General features: G+C 43.4%; 1 protein-coding gene across 1 annotated transcript in view; it reads left to right on the top strand.

Annotated features, from left to right (window-relative positions):
• drc11 (dynein regulatory complex subunit 11) overlaps positions 1–24,194 on the top strand; it is a gene marked incomplete at its 5' end in the record, with an annotated part of 53,531 nt that overhangs the window by 11,123 nt on the left and 18,214 nt on the right. Inside the window, 4 exons of the mRNA XM_080023916.1 lie at positions 1,223–1,298; positions 13,716–13,822; positions 14,772–14,867; positions 23,217–23,281. Coding sequence (XP_079880042.1) covers positions 1,223–1,298; positions 13,716–13,822; positions 14,772–14,867; positions 23,217–23,281 — 344 coding nt within the window. The remainder of the gene's footprint in view (positions 1–1,222; positions 1,299–13,715; positions 13,823–14,771; positions 14,868–23,216; positions 23,282–24,194) is intronic.

The following is a 24,194-nucleotide window of genomic DNA, read 5'->3' as shown; positions in this document are numbered from 1 at the left end:
ACTTCCTGTGGCGTCAGAAACCTCCACCGGGTGAATGGTGACTCCATCCAGAGGTAGTGGAGGAGATATGGCGTCGGTACGGCAAAGGCCGAGATGGACCTTTTTGCCTCAGAGTTCTCAACCCACTGCCCCTGCTGGTTCTCCTTGATGGCGAGGACCGGCCCGCTAGGCCAGGATGCTCTGGCGCTCGCCTGGCCGGACGGCCTCCTCCAAGCCTTCCCACCAACCCCTCTGATCCTGGCAAGGTTACGCAGAGTGCGCCAGGGCAGCCACAGAGTGCTGCTGGTGGCCCCGAACCTTCTAGGAAGGCCATGGTTTCCAATACTTAACAGTCTCCCAGGAGCCTGGACTCCAGGGGAGAGCCTCCACCCCCCCTCTCTCTCCCTCTTCCCCTCTCTCTTTCTGCTCCTGTTTCAGAACATGGTAAACTGCACAAACACCGTTTCAATGCTCGGATTTTTCCTGCTGCATTAAAAGAATAAAAAAACCTGTCATCAATGTCAATCGCGATCGAGGGAGTCGATCGCTGATAGACTATTTAATCTTAAATCTGCCCAAGCCTAGTGGAGGCTGTTCACTGGATTTGATGGCGGAATGAATGTAATCTGGTTGTTTATTGGCACAAGATTTGTGACCCATATACTAATTAGATCATTTGCAGCCATGAAAGAAACCAGAATGAAACCAGACAGTTCCTTGCTTTTTTATTGCAATGACCATTAACCTTCTGGAGACCCAAGTCACAATTGACAATTGTGAAACAATTCTCTCCATTTGGCAGAATCCTGACAATAGAATCATCTTCACTGACCTGTGAATAGACTTAACACCGCCAGGGCCAGGGTTAGCCTGAAAACCTGGGAAAACCTGTTACACCATGTTAAGCCAGTTTCAGTTGCAAACGTTGCTCTCATGGTAGCATTCTGATGCAGTAAAATTGCAATCTGGGTGCTTCTTTCATGAAATCCAATTTTGCTTTGGTTAAAGCCAGTCTCATTCCATTTAGCTATAAAGCAACTCCCTGTTAAGGACCATTCAGGCTACAGGTTCCACTTTATTGATGGCATGTTTATAGGCAACATCACATGCTTAACTACTCAACATAAATTCACAATACTAATGGACTGCTTTGAAAATGACCTAAAAGCAGATGTATTCTACAATATGGATTGGATTTGCTTTCTGCAGGGTGAGTTTTAAGCCGTGTGATGTGTCTCTGTAGGATGAGGAGGCAGGATGGAAGATGGCCCCCAGCAACTTCATCCCAACTGTCATGGAAGGGGACAAAATGTATAGAGGTGAGGCAAAAATCTGCTTAATTTACGTCTCCTACTCATTACATTCATCTGAATTTCTTCCAAGGGGCTTCATTAACCAATTTCGCTCTGTTCCCAACTGATCCCCCTGGATGCGTCATAGTTAAACCTTTACAAACCTTGAAGAATGTCTCAAGTGTGTAGGTGTGAGGCTTGAGATTGATCTATCTCCAACCCTCCACCGCTTAACTGCCCTACGGGGGAAACAATTCCATGACCACAAATCAATCACTTTGGACCCTGACAGACCCAGCCCTGGGGTCTCCTGGCTCTTAAAGAGGAACTGAGGTGTGTGTGCCCTGGCCCGTGCTTCGCCCGGTGACCTGTGTCGAGGAGCGTGCCATGGGCCTGTTTTGACCCCAGGGGTCCTCCTACCCATGATGGGTGTGTGTGGGGCCCCGGTGAGGCTTCTGTGGCCCCGGTCTGCTTTGGCCCCACAAAGTCAACACCCGTGCCACTTAACAGCCTTGTTTTGGTTCTTGACACTCAGTTTTAGCTGTTTTTTTTTGTTCTCAGCTTTACACTAACTCTCACCCACCGTTACAAGAAACTATTTATCATTTGTGACACACAGACCTACCACGAGGAGATCGTACGATGGCTTTACACAGTCTCCACTCAGCATAATTAGTCATCGGACAAGAGTGATAAGGCTACATAGTGTAAAGTATAGTGTAAAGTAAAAATATATTTAAGTGGTGCGGATATGATATGATGGTTAAAGAGTGTTTTGAGGAAGACATAACTATGTTCCTTCACACATTTTAATCAGAATAAGGTGAAAAACCACAATGAGATGACATTTTGAAAGAGGCGTTAACCTGTGTTTGCATGATGCCATCGAACCCAGTTTACATGTCTAATCCGTCATTCGAAATGTTCAATGCGAGTCAAGTCGGGTTGGATGCAGTCAGATCATATTATGAATACGGTGTTCACATGACACGTGGCAATATTTGGGCTATTGCCTGATCCGAATAATATCAGAGCTTTAGTGTGTAAACACACAGTTTGTGAAGGTTGATCTTTTCGTAAGGCCTATTATTTTTCTTGATTGTAATTTAAATATTAAAAGCTTGTTGAAGAAAAGCTGTTTAGGAAAGCAGAAACAATGCATAATTTTTTTTTTTAATTATCAATATTTAAGTCTGGATGATGGCACTACATCTTCATTAATTAAGTTTGCCTTAAATTAGTAGAATCACTTTTATATAATTTTCTTGTTGTATCAGATCAGAGTAGATTGTATCAGAGTATTGACAACTGTCATTCCAGAGTGTTTTTTGGTGCATGCCGGAGATGGGAACATCTAATATGGAACAGAAATACTTTATCTCCCATTTCTCATAGTCTCATGGAAAGATCCAGGTGGTGTCGTGTTTTATGATGTTGTGTCGGCGTTATTAATCACCTCCAGCTCTGTTGAAAATACCACAGTTTAATCTCAAACAAGCCCTTTAGTTGGGAAATATGTGTTATTTTCTTCAAATATCGGAAGAGTTCTGCTCTCAGGAGACAAACCTATATTTTATTTTTTTTCCATGCCAAACCGAAGCTCATCTTTACTCAACTTGGATAACTTTGAAATTCTCACCATACTTAAGCTCCAATATCAGCAGAAATGGATGTGGCGCTGACCACAGGTTGTGTGTTCTGGGTTTCATTAGTTCTCTCCCCCTCCCCCCTTTCTGATATGAAAATCGCTCCTTTACAAGTTATTTTTGAATACATTAAATTATTTCAGTCTTGTTTAATATAAATAATAATAATACACTATTTATATAGCACTCTTCTTCTATAAAAGCTAGCACAAAGCGCTTTACAGTGAAAAGGAGGAAGATGATTATGAAGATATAATTAAATGACAATTAGAATGTGAATTGAAAAACTCACAAAATGAGAGAAAGTATTGCTGATTAAAACAAGTCATACTAAATTATTAGAAAGAAGTAACATTGTGTCCCAAGCAACCTACAAGAATTTTTTAAGTAGTTAAAAAAATGTACATGGCAATCATTGGCAGCCTTCACAATGAAGAACAAGTTACTTTTATCAAGTCACAGTTTGATTCTTTCTTTTTAATGACACAATTGGTTGTCAAGTTGCAAATGTTTGTCGTAATTTAATAACTAACTCATTATTGTTATTGTAATTCATCATTGATACTTGTTAAGAGTGAAACGGACACCATTATATAGTGTTGACCCATCTTAAAATTAGACTTTTCCAAAAAGGAACAAAATAAATATGCGCAGATGTGGTAATATTACTTTTGACACTTGGGTATATTTAATATCAACTATTTCAATACGATTTAAACGGAGGACATTTGCTTTTACCATTATTGTTTTCTTCAAGTGTTGATCATTCTTTGGGGAAAAAAAAAAACAAAAAAAGAAAAGTACTTTTTTTTTTTTCCACCCTGGCAGGAGGATCTGTAAAATGTCTCCTCTGGGTCCTCAGATTCCCCTCTCCGTGCACAAACACACACAAATCACAGCTCCAAAAACCCAGAATGTGTGGGCACCTCCCCCCACCACAGTCTCATTCGCGGTTAAAAGGTTCGAGTGTTGCTTTAGTGCTCTGCCAGACAGGTTCAGTTTAGTTTTGTTTCCACATAGATTCAGCTGGATATTGAATGTGCAGGATATATTTAAACTATTTAACTTAATTTATAAAAAAATATAATGTGAAGGAAACTCAAAGAACCACTCTTAGTTACTTTCTGCCGTCGGGACAGATGCTTTATTCATTCACATGAAGGGAAAAGTGATTGACAGTTTTGTAGGCAGTCTTGTCTAACCCTAGAAATGTATCTAACCTCAATCCAACCGTAGTCATTTAACTTTACCAAGACAAATTCCTTGTACATGGAAATGCAATTGGCCCAATAAACATATTTGGATTCTGAAAAAATAGAAGTCATGAAGAAATGTCCGTTGTCCCTTGACCGTAACATGTAACCATGCTTGGGGTTGTAACCCCCCAGCTGGAGAATGTCTGTACCTATTGATGCCATTGACTATTGTGATAGAATTAAGGTTTACTCCTGCGATTCAGTTACATTTGCGCTCTTAATGCTCAATTTTACATGGATGAACTAATTATACTTGGACCCATCCATTAAATTGTATTGGTTTTCTTTTATGCTATCTTGCCACCTTAAAATTGAATCACGTAGACCAAAAAAAACCAGCTCAATCATCGATTGGAAAAATACTGTGAATGCTTAGATTTTTATTAATACTTATATCAAATTTGAACACTGAAATGCTGTAAAACCAACCAAATGAAGGTGTATAATTCCGGTTCCGGACATGGTTCACCGGTTTCTGGTTCCGATGAAATGCCTAACAATGTCCAGTTAATTTTTTTGTTTTTTTATTTGCCAGTTGCTCAACAACTTCCGAGTAGCGTGGGAGTGCAGTTCCCGATACAATGGAATCGCCAAGCTCCGTTCGGTTGAATTTCCTGTTGGAGCGTGGGTGGTGCGGTGGTGGTAGAGATAAGGTTAGAAATGGGCAAAATGGACAGAGGCCATGCAGCTCAAGAACGTGTTCAGTAAGTAACAGAGTTTTGCGAAAAAGAATATTGAGAATAATTGTCCATTTGTTGTAAATATGCGACCGCCTTTGCATCAACTTACAATTTATGGAAAGAGTTTAAGTGGTTTGAAAATGGAAAGGTTCAGGGAAAAATGTGTACCTCACTCGTGCAAAGAGTGTATAGATTTGGCCTTTACAGGGTACTGTCAGTGTGACAAGCCATTGTACCACTAAAGGGTGCAATTCTGTACTTAATTATCTTAGAAGTAAAGAAAAAAAGAGAAGCTAGGCTGGTAAGGGAATCCTTCATTTACTGTCGCCCGGGACCTGAAAGACAGATTGTGTACTCTCCAGGCCTGCCCTACGCCACCTTTTATTCATTTCGGAGAGGGTCGAGAGCAAATGTAAAGCAAAACAGCCGTAGTCACAGCTGTGGGGTCCGACAGGAAGTAATTATAGGCCCGGTCAAAGCGCTTTGATAAATTCTCGCTCATAATTTTGCCGGCGAATGTCAACTTCCACAACCTGGTGTATAAGGTTACGCTCTAGAAAAAGAAACAAGGCTTTGAGCGGTAATGAGGACCAGACGCTCGGTGCCTCACCTCCCGACGTCCATCACTGCTCTCTATGTACCTTTCTCTCACCCCGTCTCGCTCTCTTTACACCCCCCTGTCTCTCTCCCTCTATGTCTACTCCTATCTGTCTCTCTCTCTCTCTCTCACTGTCACTTACTGTCCTGGCTGTGGCAGGAAGCAACGCACTCTGCTGCCGGTCTGCAGCTCTCTCCATGTCCCCCCTGATTGAGGGTGTTTCTGTTTGAATTTGCTGCTGCTGCTGCTGCTGCTGCTGCTCATTGGGGAGCCATGTCTTGTCGTAGCGGGCCGGCCTCGACGGCCACACTGTGCCCGCCGGGTCTGTGCTTGGTCAAGGTTGTTCTGTGTTTTAGTGTCAGTCACCGTGGTCAGGTGATCTGCCACGTGTGCTGCCTTTTTAGGACCAGATAGGCACGGCATTTTGCTTTGTGCTTTTGTTGGCGTGTGCCAATGGGTGATTTGTAAATCGGTTGACTCCAATTGGTTGGATGCCAGATCGGGCCTCAGGACGAGGTGGGTGGGGGGACTCGGTTCTTAGCTCGTCTCTTGGCATTGCAGGGCTCGCTTGAGAGTCTCTCTCTACACCGCTCTCTCTCTCTCCCTCTACACCTCTTACTTTCTCTCTCTTCCACACCCTATCTTTTTTTTTTTTTCTACAACTCTCTCTGTCTGCGCCACTCTCTCTACAACTCCGTCTCCGTCTACTCCACCGTCTCTACACCTCTGTCTACAACTCCCATCACTCTTTCTACACCTGTCTTCACAACTTTCTCTCTCTTCACCTCGCTCTCCCTCTATCTATACAGCTCTTTCTCTCACTGCACCTCTTTCTCCCTCTTTTTCCACAGTTCCTTCCCTGACACTATCCATGTCATGTTTGTCTAAACACATTATATATAACCTGCAAACTAACAGAGATTACTTGAATCAATTCAAATGATCCGCCAGTGATAACATTTTGGAAAACAAGAGAAATCATCGTTTTAAAAAATAACAGTCACCACAACATTGTAATCTTAAAATAATTAAAATAATAATTTTCAAATATACAGTATTTACAATGAAGAGTTAAAGGTTTTTTTTGTTTTGTTTTGTTTTTTCCCGGGCCCCTTTTTTTATTTTTTGTTTTTTTTATTTTTATTTTTTTATTATTATTATTATTATTTTTTAAACCTTTACCGGCCTCTTTGCCAATTTGTTTGCAGGTGGAAGGAACGAGGCTGTTTAACGAAAAGTGTTGATTTGAAGTTTTTAATTTTCTCTTCATCTGGTAACAATGTGTTTAGTGAACATTAATGCAGGGGTTGAAATAACGTAAACCAGCTGCTATCTCCCTCATCTCCCACTCCATCTCCCCGTCATCCTCCATATGCGCTCCTCTCTTTGTAAAAACTGTTCTTTGTTAAAATGCAAAGTGCATTAAAAACATTTATAGCAATTCACCAACATAACAAAATAAATTTAATATTTTATATATACATAATCACATACAGAAGAGGATTAGGACCACATGTGAAACATTTGGGTTCTGACTTTGAAGTCAGAATTATGAGAATAAAGTCAGAATTATGAGATTAAAGTCAGAATTCGGATAATTCAAATACATTGTTCACATGTGGCCCTGATCTTCTTCCGTAAGCACACTATCATTCACTCACCCGCACTATTATTTACACAAATGTGTGGATAACATTACCGAGATTTAGATTGAAATCAGTGAAAAAGAAAAAGCAGAAAGTCTAAAATGGAAATGTTTTCAAAACAATCACAGCCATCAAAGCAACCAAAGAAATGGAAAAAGTAAATCAAATGTATATACCAGTCTCCATCAGTTGAAGATCACCATGTTTCTGTTTTGAGAATGTTCATCAAAGTTTATCTATCTTGTACCATTGGCTCCTGAAAAGCTATTATAGATAATATGCATGACCACATTTGAGGTAACTTGTTTATTTTCACAATCATTCCACCTCCAACGGAGCCTTTTTGACAACAAGTTTATTGAACAAGCGAGCTATTTATATCAAAATTTCCTTACCAGTCAGAATATTCACTTTTGACTGCCATTAGGAAAGCGAGCTAATAGTGGTGGTGGGAATGAGCTTATCGCCCTTGTGTTCAGTGACTAACCGCACTTCCATTTTTCCAAATCCAAAAATGTGAGCTATCATTGCTGTAGGAAAATGGTCAGGGGTAATCTATCTTAGAATGTGTGTGCTGCCTGGTGAACGGGCTGAGACTCTGTTTGACGCCAGTACGGTCCTTAAAGCAGGAGGTTGAGCTCCCTGCCGTTTGTTGCCCAGGCCGTTCCGAGAGCTCTGACCCCCCGGTGTCAAACCAACATGCCCGTGTGATGTGAATTTCAAGTAACACCTGGTGGAATGTGATAAATGAAGTTCTTTAACAATAAATGTATGTGTGTGGTAAGGCATGTATGACGTTCCGTTTGTCAAAGCGATGAATGAAAACAATCACGTGTCCGTCCCCGAACCGTGACCCCTGGTGGTCCCACGCACTGTAAGCCGCTGCTTCCACCCAGATGGGTGTAATTGGACGATGATTGCTTGATTGGGTTTAATGAAGCGTAAAAGTGGAGCTTGTATTGTTAGCATGCAGGCCGCCAGAGAATTTAACCACTGCGGTTAAATTCAGGTGCTCAGTCGGTTACCATTTTTCTGATATTGAATTTAGATTTGTTCATATTCTGTCCGAGTGTTTTCTGTAATTTCCTTCTTTTGTGGATATTTTCATTTTCATATGAAATTGCAAGGTAAGCCTCCTATTCAGACGGGGAGAAAGTATAATTTCATCAGGTTTCCTCTGACAGTTTGTGGAGGTTTTTCCTCCACACATAGGTTCACCAGGGAGTTATTAGCTGTCAAAATGAGCTGTTCTGACTCGCTGTTCTGTTCTGCCTTCTGACTGACTGGTTCTGACCTTCGGTGAATGACGCCGACGACAAATTCCTGTTGGGGAGGAAGATCCCAGTTTCCATTGCCTTTTTCCCCAGTTTGAGCTGCTTCTAATTGTCTGGTTGTTTTGGATGTGGTCCATCCTTTTGTTAGTTCCCGCTCCTGTTGATACATGTCTTGTTTTACATGTTTTCCACACTTCCCACACACACACACACACACACACACACACACACACACACACGCACATACACTCCAGCTGGGCTGCAGAATCAACACGACCCTGGGACCCAGATCGGAAACCCCCCCCCCCCCCCCCCCCCCCTTTCCTCTCCATGCCAGCGTCACGGTGCAGCGGCTGTATAGGACCCGTGGATTTAATTTTCACTTTCCTGGTTGGAGGACCGTGCAGAAGGAAGCGCTCGTTACCCCCAGAATCCACCTTCCTGCCCTTTTTTTTATTTTTATTTTTTTATTTTTTTAACCTCTGCTTAAGGAACAAAACTCTGTTCTTTTCTTTTTTCCCAGACTTTGCAGACAGAAAAAAACACACGAGGGAGAGAGAGAGACCGAGAGCAGGGGTGACAGCGTGCTAAGGCATGTTCCTGAATGCGAATACCTTTCCATACTGCCACTGTCAAACCACAAATCTGCCAAAAAATACATACATTCAAGTAGGAGTAAAACCATGTCATTTTGGACTTAAAGTGTTATTTTAAAATACATAAAAATGACTTATTATATCATTCTATGCTCCATGGACCATGAAAACTTGTATTGAATAAGGGCAAAGAAAATGACCGAAAACATTATTTTGTATTTCTGCCACTGCAGCAGAATATCAGAAATTTCCTGCAAGTCTTTTTAAATGTTTTTTTCCCTGATTGGGCTTATCTTGAGCCCTTGCCCTTGTTTGGGCATGCACTTGACAGGGATGTTTGTTCGGCCGAGGTTTTTTTTTTTTGTTTTTTGTGTGTGGTCTGAGCGAGTGAGTGTTTCGTCTCATAGCTGAGTGTAGGGAGGGTAGTGGCTCGCATGATGGTCAAAAAGCCTGAACATTCCATCAAAACGGGGATTATTTTATATCTACATTATTTTTACATCATTGTTTTTTATATTATATTTGTAGTTGTGTGTGTGTGTGTATCTGTGTGTATGTGATCAGCCACAACATTAATACCACTGACATGTGAAGTGAATAACATTGCTCATCTTGGTCCAATGGCACCTGTCAAGGAGTGGGACATATTAGACAGCAAGTGAACACTCAGTTCTTGAAGTTGATTTGTTGTAAAGAGGAAAAATGGACAAACGTCAGGATCTGAACAATTTTGACAAGGACCAAATTGTACTGGCTAGGCGACTGGGTCAGAGAATCTCCAAAATGGCAGGTCTTGTGTGTGGGTGTTCCTAGTATGCAGTGGTTGGTACTTACCAAAAGTGGTCCAAGGAAGGGCAACCGGTGAACCGGCGAAAGGGTCATGGGCGTCCAAGGCTCATTGATGCACATGGGGAGCGAAGTCTAGCCCGTCTGGTCCGATCCCACAGATGAGCTACCGTAGCACAAATTGCTGAAAATGTTAATGCTGCTATGATGGAAAGGTGTCAGAATGCACAGTGCGTCACTGCTTGCTGTGTATGGGGCTGTGTAGCCACAGACCAATCAGTGTCCATGCTGACCCCTGTCCACCACTGAAAGCGCATACAATGGACACATGGACACATGGAGTCAGAACTCCACCAAGATAGCAATGTTAGAAGGTGGCCTGGTCTGATGAATCACGTTTTCCCTAACCCCAGCCATCATGGGGATGGTCGGGGTTAAGGTCCGACCTGATCGTGCATCTGTGGGATGTGCTGGCACAACAAGCCCAATCCATGGGGGCCCCACTTCACAACTCATACCGTTTTCTCATACCCCTCATACCCCTGTGCCAAAAACCCGTAACAACCGCTAACATTTGGCATTTGTCAGCAGTGGGTAAGGTAACACCTAGGTTTCAGTCCAGGGTTATATGACCCTGTAATACACACAGGTTTTAATCAGCTCTGGTTCCGATTGGCTCTGATGTGAACAGGACACTGGTGTGTGTCGACACCCTAATTTTGGCCCCTTTACCGGCGCAGTACGACGTGCCCTGAAGTTCCGGACCTTGACGCGTTAGTAGATCCGTATAGTATATCCGATTTAGAACCCAAAATCAGAAGTTAATGACTTTTTTTCCATATGGGGGACCATGAAATGTTTAGATTGTCGGGATCGCACTGTGGGCAGCACAGTGGAAAACACTTCAGCATTTGCACAAGCCAGTCTCCGAAACGGAGGAGTGTCTCCACTCCTGCCGCCGGAAGGCCGGTGCTGCTTCTCTAATCTTGTGTTCAGGAATGATCGGAAATGGCGCTAATTTTGGTGTGAAAACGTAATACAGGACTTGAAGGTTCTGCTGCTAACATCTTGGTGCAGGATACCACAGGACACCTCACACTGTTCTGATACAAGGCTTTCACGTTGAAATGCAATGTGAATTCCACCCTGTACATTGAGGTTCTCTGTAAAGTTTATCCCGGAATTATAAATAAAAAAAAAAAAAAATAAAAAAAAAGGCCCTATACCCCATATACTGTAAGTGGCTGATTTGATCAAAACTGACCTTTTACTGTCGGGTCTAGATTAAATCTGGGGCGCCTTAAATGCAATACAGGGAGACTGATAAGATGGTCCGACTTGGGGCCGTCAACTCTCTTATCTTCCCTTGACTGCTTTGTGTTTGGATGGAAAAAGATTTAAGCAAACCGTCTGCGTTTGTGTAAAAGAAAACGGGGAGGGAAAAGGTAATCACACCTATCAGATTATCTGGGGGGCGTTTCAACTAAGATGCTGAGGGGGGAGGGATGCCTCCAACGTGAGGAGGAGGAGGAGAGAGGTTGACCCCGTGACCTCTGGAGCCGATCCTATTTCAAAGATACAGGCTTTTTTTTTTTAAAGGTGCCGTTCATGCAGAGCTGTTAGACCCCTGCCCTCTGACTCCTGGCTGAACTTGACAGCACCTTCATCCACGTCAGGATGAATTAATCACTGGTGAAAACAAACCGCTCTGGTGAAATACAGGCCCCGTCAAGCTGCATTACAAGTTAATTGGAAGTCTACATAACTCAAATAACAAAAAAAAAATCCTTCTTAAACTTGAGAGGATGTCGTTACCTGCTCACAAAAGTGTACTGTGTACTGAGAGATAGTAATCAAGTTTGGATAATAAAATATCAGTGGATCAAAGAGATGGACAGACCTTTTCTGGGAACCGAGGACCAGTCCCCATTTCTAAATTGCCTACTTCGCCAGAACCAATTAGTCGATAAGATGAAGGCAAGATGGATGTTTCTCAATCAGCCTCTTTCACCCTTGACACGTGTTGTTAATTTTCTGAAAACGTAAAGTGATGTGGGGGAGTTTTTTGGGAGACTCAGCAAAATTGTACCAAAATGGGAAATGATACAGAAGATTAAAGGTCCCATATTATGGAAAAACTCACTTTCATTGCATGTGCACATACATTTGGGTCTCCTAACACACAAACTGTGAAATTAGACCACCCAGTCAGTTTTTTGCGGGATGCCTTTGTCAGAAAACATGTGATTCAACAAGCCATTCAGATTTGCCTCCCCCTCCTACGTCGTTGTCATTTGAATGAGACCGCCCCCATCTGAATATCTCCAACCACGGCTTGAGAAATACCTTTGCGAAGGTGCGCCAGATGTATTCATTTTCCCCTCTTTCCTAATTGACTTTAACAAAAAGCCCCATGCATAACGGGTGATATAGAGAGCCCCCCCCAAGTCACAACCTGGTCGAGGAGGCCTGGGGAGCAGCAGCTCATTTGTATTTAAAGCTCCAGACACAGAAACATGTCAAAAACAGGAGGGGTATAGAGGCGTGCTAGAATGCATAATCTGAGTGGTGTTTTCAGAAAAAAAAAAAAAAACTTCAAAGACATTCGTTTTCGGCATAGTTTTCGTGTCCTCAGAGACCTACACTTAAAAGGAGTATAATATGAAAAGGAGTATAATATGTGACCCTTTAAAGCACTTTAAACAAAGGATTCTTTAAACAAAGTCATTATTGCGACTCACAAATCCTGTGTGCCGAATTCTACTTGAGCCGCTAAGCCTCCTTAGCGCTCAAATCCCATTCCAGTGTTCTTATTATACTATGTGTGGCATCAGTTTCAAAGGTTCAACCACAAACCATAGGCTCACAAAAGCAGACAAATGTTGTTGAATTATTTATGAAAACAAATTATGCATGGAGCGGTTTAGGACCTCTTGTCGGTGGAAGAGGCATCGAGTGCAAAGCCAGATTTCCGTCTCACTCCCCTCCGTGCTCACATGCTCCGATTCATATTACCTCCCATGATTAATACAGAACAAAATCCATAAGGGATCGGTGGAAGGCATCAAAAACAGCATTGGAATCGCTTCCGTACCGATGATGCAGATGAGATTCGACCGCTTCACTCGAAATTCTACAGGGTTCTGTACCAACATTTATCTGAATATGCTACCTTCAGGGATGCTTTCCAAGCAGGTCTTGTTTTTCGCTGTGTCGTGTTTTGCTGTGAGAGATCTAATCCGACACCTGGCCCGTCTCGACCAGCGCTGATCCCCCCCGGCTCGAGGCTCTGAGACGGGAAGTCCCCGCTTCCTGGCAGGAAGTGGCTCCTGAGAGCCACTCAGAGAGGACAATACAGCCTCCTCCACCTGCACAAGGACTTTGCTTCCCTCCTCTCTCCGACCCTCTCTCTCGCTCTCTTTTCTCCTTTCCGTCTCTCTGTGTTTTTTTTCTTTCTGCTAATCCTGTATCACCGCTTTCCACCTTTCGCTCCCCTTCCCACACTTCACTCTCGCTCTTCTCTCTCTTTCGTTCTTTCAATGGGAAAGCGGGGCTCTATACATCAGCTGATTCACAGACTTCCCATTCCTCAGCAGAGGTACTTACAAGGCATGTTATCAGTTTGTGTTTGTGTGTACATATGTTTCTGCATACCCAAATAATTCAAATGCTCACCCAAAGATGACATCAAAGTATCATCCCAACCCCCCCATTTGGGGTTGCCAAATGTTTTTCTGGGGGTCGCCAGATGATTTTCCGAACATGCACAAAGAGGTAAAATGTGTAATTTTTCGAATACGAAAATAATTGTTCGGAGATAATTCTCTCAGTTAAATTATTCAGTAGATGCGCAATGACTAACTTTTCAGTAGGCTTAATTTTCTGTAACAGAGATTGAGTGTGTGTGTGTGTGTGTGTGTGTGTGTGTGTGTGTGTGTGTGCGTGTGCGTGTGTGTGTATAGACGTGTGGCAGGGCCGTGATGAGAGGCAGAACCTCCTCCAGCGCTGCGACTTGCAGCTGGTGAGAGAGGAGAAGAGGCAGGAAGTGGAGGAGGAAGTCAGAGTTCAGGTGAGACCGGCCCGGGTGGACGCACGCACGCGCGCACAAGCATTCACACACACAGTCACACTCTAACAGAGACGCACACAGACATGCACGTAGACACCCAGAGACACGTCCATGCAGTCACATAAGGCATTTATTTACTCTTTACACACACACACTTTTGTCAACACACACACAGACACACTCCAGTGTACACACACAAGCACAAATACAAGCACACACTAATAGACCTACACAAATGCCTTGCCACGTATGCACACACAAGAATGTGGATTATCTTATTCACTTGCTGATACACATTTGTGGATGCTCGCTCACACACGACTTAAACACACACAGATGTAGAGGCACTTATCCGAAAACGTTTCATATGATTTGAAAAAAATCTCCATGACGCTCACCAGCACAGGAGCCGTGACAGAGAGCAGCGCTTCGAATGCAGCCTCATCTATTAACGATTTAACTGTTGGATGAATGGCCGCTGCCCAGGTTTTTAGAGTTATAAAAAACCTCCCTCACCAACATTAAAACTGCACTTGTTTGCTCTCTCAGAGCAAAGGAAGCTTGGAAAATGGTCGTGTGTTGGGTTTTTTTTTTTTATGGTTTTTCCAGAATTGGTTTACTTAGAAATGTTTGCCTGTGGTTTCCAAGCTGGACTAAGAACAACAAGGCTCCCCAATGTAATTCCCCAGTCAACAGTTTATTTTCGTTCACATCTCCCATTGCTTGTTTAGGGGACCTCTCTAACTTAAACTAACTGTGTGTGTGTGTGTGTGTGTGTGTGTGTGTGTGTGTGTGTGTGTGTGTGTGTGTGTGTGTGTGTGTGTGTGTGTGTGTGTGTGTGTGTGTGTGTGTGTGTGTGTGTGTGTGTGCGTGCGTGCGTGCAATACAGCATCTGTCAATGTTTTGTGCTGATGAGCTGAAGCTTGTGTGTTAAATCTCTTCCTCTGAGGTGGATGAGCTAATGCGACAGGAGCTGAAGAACCTCAGACTGGCCGTGGACCGCAACAGAGGCGACAAGAAGAAAAAGCCCAAAGGCAACAAGAAGGTGAACTCACCCAATGTGGCTTAGTTTTGTGGACTTTCTCGCAATTTCTCTCTCTTAGGTTCTGTTCCGTAAATTATTCTTCTGAATGAACTTTAAAGTGGTAATCCGTGGAAAAATAAAATCCCATATTTGATACTTAATTTAGCTGGAGCTTTTCAAGAAACAGCCACTCCATATTTTTGTGTGCTGCATGTGCTCCCATGGTTGGTTTGTTCCCGCCAAGATCTCGTTATGGACAATAAACTGTTGATATGGAAGAACGCTCAAAAATAAATAACAGCACGAATGAAAAAATACCCCCCCGGCTAAAGTCAAATTCAGCTTTATTGTCATATGTACAGGACATAGAGAGAATCGAAATGCTGTTTCTATCAGACCCCGGTGTTGGCATATACAAGTACTAAAACAAAACAACAAGGGTTTAAAAATACTAGCATAAAAGCAAACTATTAAGAAAGTACTAAGTTTAAATATTTACAAGTTAGACTGGGGTAGATGTGCAAGTAATATGCCATCCACAGGATGAGTAATTAGCAGCAGTTTTATAGCAGAAGTGTTCTGTACAAAGTGGCTAGTGCTGAGGATGGGCGTGTGTGTGCATATATTTGTATAAAAAAAAAGTTCTTATGGCTGGTGCTGTTAGATGTTTAGGGGGCAGAGTCCTGCATGGGTCTCATTTTCAAGACCCGCTTCCGCCCCGCTACTCCCATATTACGTCCAATTAGTTCCGCAACCTGACCCTACCTGACGACATAAGATCCGCGGCCCGGCCCGAAACCGCATATCCTAGCACTGTTTAAATAATTTGGTGAGGCTTACCAAGTATGTTTAAAGTGATAATTTTGGGCCATTTCATACATGTGAAATTAAGGTAATATATTTTTAAAGGCAATTCAGGAAATACAATTTAAATTAATCATTTTTTGCTTATTTTCATTGTAATGAGCAGCCCATCTCCACAGTTAACGTGCCTGTTACGCACCCGATTGAAGCAGCGCTCATATTCCAGAGCCCACACACAAAGCAGTGGTGATGATTTGTGTTGTTGACTAAGCCTACATCCGCATGCCTTCTGTGATTTCATCCTTCTTGTGTGGGGTACTCCTTTCCTATTGGCATGGCTTCCTCCGGCGATGGATAATGCTCCCAGTACCGCCCTAATATCTTGCCGTATTTGCTTTGTGATGACTCCTAATCTATGTTTGCCGCCGCCCTGACCACCTTCCACCTTCTCCCAGACGGAAGGGGACTGAAAAGGTTGTGTGAGGGATGGGTGTGGTCACTCGCAATATTGGTGGCTTTGCGACTAGGCAGATATTGTACTGTTGTAATGTCTACGAGGGAAGGGAGGGAGGCACCAGTGATCTTCCCAGCCGTGTTCACTATGCGCTGCGGGGTCTTTTGGTTTGAGGTAGTGCAGCTCCCAAACCGCACATTGATGCAGCTAGTCAGAATACTCTCTATGATGCCTCGCGGGAAGAAGCACATGATGTGTGCCGGGGCTCTTGCTCTCTTTTGCATCTGGAGGAAGTAATGATGCGGCTGGGCTTTCTTGGCCACTGGTGAAATTTGGTGCTGCTCACCCGTTCCAAAGCAGTACTGTTGATGGTCAGCGGGTGGTGTTAGATGTGGGCTCTCCGGTAGGCAATAATGATTTCTTTGTTTTTTCCCTTACATTTAGGGAAAGATTGTTATCTTTGCACTACCTGGGTAGTTGGTTCATCTCATTCCTCTAGTTCTATTCGTCATTGTTGCTGATGACGGTTGTCATCAGCAAATTTGACAAAGTGGTTAGAACTGTAATTTGGTGCACAGTCAACAGGATGAAGAACAGTGGGCTGAGCACGCATCCTTGGGGGGCCCCCATGCTCAGTGTGATGGTGTTCAATGTGTTGGTGCGGATCCTTACTGACTGTGGTCTCTCAGTGAGAAAGTCTGGTATCCAATTACAGAGTGAGTTGTTCAGTGCCAGTTTCCTTATCAGCTGTAGAAGGATGATGGTATTGAATGTTGAACAGAAATCTATGAACAGAATTCCCACATAATAGCCCTCATCCACCTGGACACTAAAGGCTAAGTGGAGAACAGAGGAGATTGCATCATCAGTCGACCGTTTGGTACGATACGCAAACTGAAAGGGGTCCAGGGTGGGAGGAAGGATGGATTTTAAGTAGTGCATTCCTAGTCTCTTAAAGCACTTCATAATGATGGAGGTCAGTAGTCATTGAAGCAGGACGGGGGTGGCTTATTTGGCACAGATTATGGTGGTGGTGGCTTTGAAGCATGTGGGGACAGCAGGCTGACTCAGGGAGGTGTTGAAGGTGTCCCTAAGGACATCCTTGAGCTCTCCTGCTTAATCTTTCACACACAACCAGGTATGTTGTCCGGACCGGCAGCTGCGCGGGAGTTAATCATAGAGAGTGCTTTCCTCACCCATGCTGGGGAAATGCACAAAACATTGTCGTTGAGAGGTGGTGGTGTCTTGTTGTTTTGTGCTTGGAAACGTGCAAAGAAGTTGTTGAGTTGGTTCAGCAGAAATGTTGCTGTCACGGGCCTGTGGTGGAGGTTTGTAGTCGGGGATGGTCTGGATCCCCTGCCACAGGCTCTGTGTTTTTTTCTGTCTTTGAAATGCCACAGGAGAGGTTGGCTCTGGTTGTTCTCAGTTCGGCTGCATCACCAGTTCCGAAGGCAGCGTTCCTGGTCCTCAGCAGTCTGTGAACCTCCCCTGTCAGCCATGTCTTCTGATTAGCCTGAGTGGTGATGGTCTTAGTGACAGTCACGTCATCGTCAATGCATTGGGTGATGTAGGCTGTCACAGTCTGTGTACTCCTCGATTACAGTGTGTTTATTGTATGCAGCTGGTTGCTTGAACATGACCCAGTCAGGTGTCAAAACAGTCCTTGAGTGCAGAGGTGGCACCCTCAGGCCACACACATATCTGTTTCTGAACCGGTTTTGTGACTTTTCACCCGTGTGTTGTGTGCTGGATTTAGCATAGCAGTGATGTGGTCAGAGAGGCCGATGTGAAGGGGCAGCCTTGTATGCTCCTTTGTGGCTTGTGTGAACAAGGTCCAGTGAATTATTTCCCCTTGTTGGAAAGTCAACGTGCCAGTGCAGTTTTGGAAATACTGCCTTCAGGTCAGGAAGGTTGAAAATCCCCAGCAAGAGTGCCTCCTTTCTGTCTTAGTTATTAGGGCTATGAGGTATGTATACAGCTAGAAAGAGAATAGCTGTAAATTCCCCTGCAGGTAGAAAGGGCGGCACTTGACGATCATCAACTCCAGCGGTGAACAATGTTAAGACACCACCACAGCATCACGACACCAAGAATCACTCATTTAAACTGGGGGTGCAATGGATCACAAAACTCACGGTTCCGATCGCATCACGGTTTTGGGTCACAGATTGGGTCATTTTTCGGATTAGCGACTTTGCTTTCCATTTATTCTGTAAAACACTTAAAGCAAGGAACTTTTTCCCATGATCTTCAATGAAAACAACATTCAATATGTCCAGTGTTTAAATAAAATCTTAAAATATACAAAATATTCATTAAATTAAAGTGCAATATGAGGCACACATGATACCTTATTCCTTTAAACATGGAAGTGAGTGATAAAATATGATTATATCCGCCAATTCCAGTTACAGTAACCAGTATCATGTTCTCACGTTTATAACAAACTAAATTTCATGAAAATCGGTTCAGAATTAAGCAAGTTACAGTCGTTGTAGAGAAGTCTGCGTCTCTCAATACATGATTTGATTTTTCATTTAAACATATGTATTTTTTACCGGCACTAAACCCAACCCTATCGAGTAACTTTGAGTCCAGTCATATTAAATCATTATAAATAATGTTATTTTTTTGGAGTGGAATAATTAGAAACAAAATATTTCATACGATTTCATAGATAAAATAAATGCTTGGGAGCCGTAAGAGTCTACTCTTTTCAGTGAGCTGGATGATCCCATCCACTGAAAAGAGACAAACTTTTCAACACTAACGCAAGTGAGTTTCTTCTCCTCCACGTCCGTGTTCACTGTTTATGTTGTTTACTAATCAGGCTTTTTTCCTAATTCTACTCATATCACAGAATCATGTTCCGTCTAACATTATCTTATCGTTGATGTCACAATCCATATCATATCCACAATTTAAACTACTCATATGGAGCGCTTACCGGTGGGACCGACACTTCTCATAAACTGCTGGTCTCTGTTCTGCCCTCTCAAGTGGACAAATCAAATGGACATACTGTAAAATATCATATTTTATTGAATCCGAGCACACTTTGTCTTGAAGTTATTAGAACGCACAGGCTACACCCCCCACTGAGCTCCGGCGCCGGCGGCTCGTGCTTCGGTCCGCGGGGGGGAATGGGGAAATCTTCAGTCATTGGGGAGGTAAGCAGACTGGACTTTGTCAAAAGGGTTTAGAAAGGCATAAAATCAACCAAAACTGTCTGACTGTTGACGTCTGTTGAAGAAAGACAGCATCATCAAATAGTCCTTGCATTACACAATATGTTACAATTCTATGGAAAAACCTTTTTCACTTTGAGTTGATCACTATCTTGTATTGTCCTCATGTCTACGGAAAACCCTTTGCCCATCTGGTTCTCTTTTTGAGCTTCAAACAAACGCTATCAATTAGTCCAAGCGCTGTTGGACCCCGTGCACTCAGGGGAGGATCTAAAGTCGTGTTGGGCGGATGGAGGGGAAGCAGGGTGAAGTTAATCAAGCTCACATGTTCCACTGGGCCTCCGTCACCACGAGGAAAAAGGGCTCGTGGTCGACATCTACAGTTGGCGTCAGAGTGTCCACCAGCAGCAGCTTGGCGAGGCTATTCAACAGGCCTTTCCGGGTTACAGATGCAGCCGCCTCGAATGGCGGGCTGGTCCCACAGGCGAGTGACAGGTCCATGCTTATCTGAATGGAATGAATGAATATATCCCGCTGATAGCCGGCTGGGGGCGGACATTCTGAGTGGCTGGTACCGTACCTGTAGGGGGGTAACTGCATTCTCTAAACCAGTGGTTCTCAACTGATCTGGCCTCAGGTTCCACTCATTTATGATTTTTTTTTATGATGATTTTTCAGGAAGGATAAGACATATTTATGACCGTGGTCCGCTAGAAATGGACCTGCGACCCAGATTTAGATCTGAATCCACCATTCGAGGACCGCTGCTTTAAAGTAATGAAATTGCCTCAATCTGTAGAGGGAGGACAGGGGAAGGTGCAATGGATGCATAGATTGATAAAACCATCTATCATCCTATCCATCTCTCCTTCCCGTGTCCTCCCTCTGAAGACAGGGGGACGGGAGAAGGATGGATGGATGGATAGATGGTTGGATTGATTGATAGCCAGACGGACTAGCTAACCCCCTAAGGTTGATTTTGTGGCTAAAAGTAGAGTGTGTGTGTGTGTGTGTGTGTGTGTGTGTGTGTGTGTGTGTGTGTGTGTGTGTGTGTGTGTGTGTGTGTGTGTGTGTGTGTGTGTGTGTGTGTGTGTGTGTGTGTGTGTATATATATATATATATAGTGATAAAACGTTATGTTAACAAGCGATAGGAAAGAGGAAAGGTCTCCATACACCGGAAAAAAATATACACCTGTTCAATGGCCAGACTTAATGTTAATAGACCACTTTCCACGCTGTGTTTTGACAGATTCTCCATGTCCATTTCTCATCTTTCACAATGCTTCCTGAAAGCCGCTTCTACCATCTACCATCTACCACCGTCACCTTCAGTCTGTGTGTGTGTGTTTGTGTGTGTGTGTGTGTGTGTGTGTGTGTGTGTGACGTGGCCTTATGCAACAGTGTTCCCTTCTCCACTTTATGGGTTTATTAGCACTGACTACCCCCACCGCTCTGTTTCTGTCCAGCCGTCCCCTCGGTAAATATTTTCCCCGCCTGGACACGATTTTCCTCACCATAACTTCTTGTGATTCATCATCCAAAAAGTAACACGCCCAGGTTTGGGGTACTTCTGAGGTCTGCGCAGGGGGAAGTTCGGTCCGTCAAGGCAAGCCTAGCGGGGGAGACTGCTCCTCTATCCCTGGGCGGTGACTCAGTTCTGCCGTGTTGACGCCATGTTCCCTGTGTGTTTGTCAGGAACTGTGGGGTGTTCCCTGTCCACCCAAAGAGTGAAAGGGTCTGTCTGTCTGTCTGTCTGTCTGTCTGTCTGTCTGTCTGTCTGTCTGTCTGTCTCTCTGTCTGTCTGTCTATTGTATCCATAGGTGTTTATTGCTATTGGGCTATTGGGTGTTTATGTCTCTCTGTTTTCTGTCTCATTTGTATCTATATAAACATACAAGCATTACTTATGTATATCTATCAGTCTAATCATCTATCCATCTGGTTGTCTGTCTGTCTGTATCTATATGTCTCAGTCTGTGTATTTATCTATGTCTTTATATAAGCATATAGGCGTTACTTGTCTATCTATCTGTCTATCATCTATCTCCCAATCTCTATCTCTTTATCAATGATCTATCTTTTTATCTCTTAATCTTTTTATTTCTTTCTATTTTTATCTCTATCATCTATGTTTTTGTTTATCTCCCAGCTCTTTATATATCCATCTTTCTGCATGTATTGTATATAATAGACATATGTTATTTTTGCTGTCTGTCTATATTGTGTATTGTAAGTCCTCCTCATATTGTGCTGCTGATTAAAAAAAAAAACTCTGGGTCAGACCCATCGCAGTGAGCGTGTGCTGAAGCCACTCTTCAGTAATGGATTTGGCAGCTGCCGGGAGACAGCTCCGGTTCATTGCGGTTACAATCTCGTGTTACTACGTATTCCCCTCATATTTCTCTCATCTTTGGGGTGTTTCTCAGTGGCAGGCCTGTTGACAGGGGGTGTTTATTTTAAAGCCACAACTCTGTTATGTTTGGCAGGGATAAAGGGACATTCCTGTGAAAACGCTGTCAGAAAACCGCAGTGTGACACGCTGCATTTACGTGATGCAGAGGTCATGAGTGTGTGAGAGGGTACAAAGATGGATAATGATAGATGGATGGATAGATACTATAGATACAGTACATAGATGGAAAGATACAATAGATGGAAAGATACAATTAATAGAGATAGATACTTTATTCATCCAAGGAGGGGAATTGCAGTGTCTAACAGCTTACATCAAATAATAAAGAAAATCAAAATACTGTATATACATAAAATATGGCAATATATAGAAAAATGTGAACATATACAATGTGACTTGACTTTACACAATGAAATATAATAATATACACTAAACCTAATGATAAATGGCAAAATATATAAACTAAAAAGACAATATAGACAGACAACCAGATAAATAGAAATCTATTGGCTAGATTGATACCTTTCAATAGATAGATGGATATAGATAGATGGATAAATTCAATAGGTGGTTGTAATAAATAGGTAGGTATGATTGCCAATTCGTCGCAACCCGAAGACCCATCTCTTCAGGTGACACCTGGGACCCTACTTGCCAGGCGTGGGCCGATCACATCATAGTCGTTATCAGATTTGATTTCATACTAATTCGCAGAATCTGGAGGGACGGCGTCGTACACACGCCGCCGTCTTCCACAAAGCTTTGGGGACGGACTATTTGTGCAGCTCTCCTGTCGTGTGAGCGTGATCAGATCACACAAGGTATCTGTCATCGGCGGACAGCAGATACTGTATACCTGATGAGACCAAATGATAGTAATACTTCACCTCTCTGATCCGGATATAAACTCAAAATGATCTAACGTAAATTGTTATCGGACAAAACACGATATCCGTAACGGAGAGTCGTTTCATCCGATCACATCCCCACCCCTTACTACTTGCACTGACCTGTCATGAGGATCTCTTTCACTGTTTTACTTTCTAACTTCCAAAATAAAAATAATCTCTAACCCTGCTGGTGCTACTTGTTCTGAGAGAGTACACCTTCCTGGCTGTGACTGTGATATACAGTGGTTTGATACAAGTACTGCTGACAAAATTAGCAGTTATTGTAAGTCACTTTTTTTGGACAAAGGTTTCTGCTAAATTGTGTAATTTAGATAGATGCTGTCCAATAGAAAGAAAGATCCAGTTTTGTTGGTGAGTGTCCAGCTGGTGTCATTATGAGAGAATCTTCACTTGGACGCTTCTCGGAATCTCTGTAATGTTTAACCAGTGCCATGACCCGTGTGTGTGCGTGCATGCATGTGTGCGTGCATGCATGTGTGCGTGCGGTCGAAGAACGGTTGCGCGCCCACATTTGTCTAACTTCAGTTCCAACGCATGCAGTGCGACTCAAACCGTTCTTAACTCCACATTTTGATTCCTATCACCCTTTGACACGTAGAAAAAGAAAAGCAAGAAGAGCACCAAGAAAAAGAAGAAGAAAGCGAAGGACCCGACCGCTGACAGGTCTGTGACGAAAGAGAAGCGAATAAGTTATTCCACAGAGGCCGGGGGTGAGGTTGACAGTGATGCTGATAGGCTGGCTGTGTGTTGTGACAGTAGGGTATTATGGGTAATCCGTCATGGGGTTGAGATTTTCGGTCAGTGAGGGGGGCGATTATAACACTTTCTCCTCCACACGCCGCCGTCTGTCTGATACCGTTTTCACGCCAAAATTTGCAGATTAACACCTTTCCCATTGCCAGGAGGAATGCCTGTTTTTTTTCTGGTGCGTCACGTTCAATGTCATGAACGCGTGGGAAAAAGGGGCGTGTCGTGCTTCCAGTGTGATGGGGACCGAACAGTAGAGGAAACGGCAACTTAAACAAACAACATAAAACTTAAAAGCCGTTCAATAGAATCATTCATGAACGACCCAACACCGGCCGCTGTGCTCCCCCACGGTGCGATCCCCCACAACTAACAACATTTAATCCTCCGACCCTTTTCCCCGCATGCAGGAAAAAGGTCGATAACTTCTGATTTTGATTTTGGATTCTAAACGGGAAATTAAATGATGGAATGATCCACGGATATGACTTTCCATTTGAGTGCCAACATCCGGCGTTTCAACACATTTCGCATCGCACCGGTCAAGGGGCCAAAATGAGCGGGTTGACACGGGTGTCCAGTTCACATCAGAGCCGATTGGAGGTGAAGCTGATTAAAACCCGGGTCTATTGCCGGGTCATTTGGCCCGGGACTGAGACCCGGGTTTTTTCCTTTCTCACTGAGGACAAACGCCGGATGTTAGCGGTTGTTACCGGGTTTTTGGTGCAGTGGGAAAAGGGGTATAACAGCACCCAATCGCTCTCCATTGTGTAAGCCTTAGAGAGAGAGAGAGAGAGAGAGAGAGAGAGAGAGAGAGAGAGACTCTCTC

Source organism: Zeus faber, assembly GCF_960531495.2.
Source record: "Zeus faber genome assembly, chromosome: 2".
NCBI lineage: Eukaryota > Metazoa > Chordata > Actinopteri > Zeiformes > Zeidae > Zeus > Zeus faber.
The sequence above is the reverse complement of the archived record's forward strand: the minus strand, read 5'-3'. Positions and strand labels throughout refer to the sequence as shown.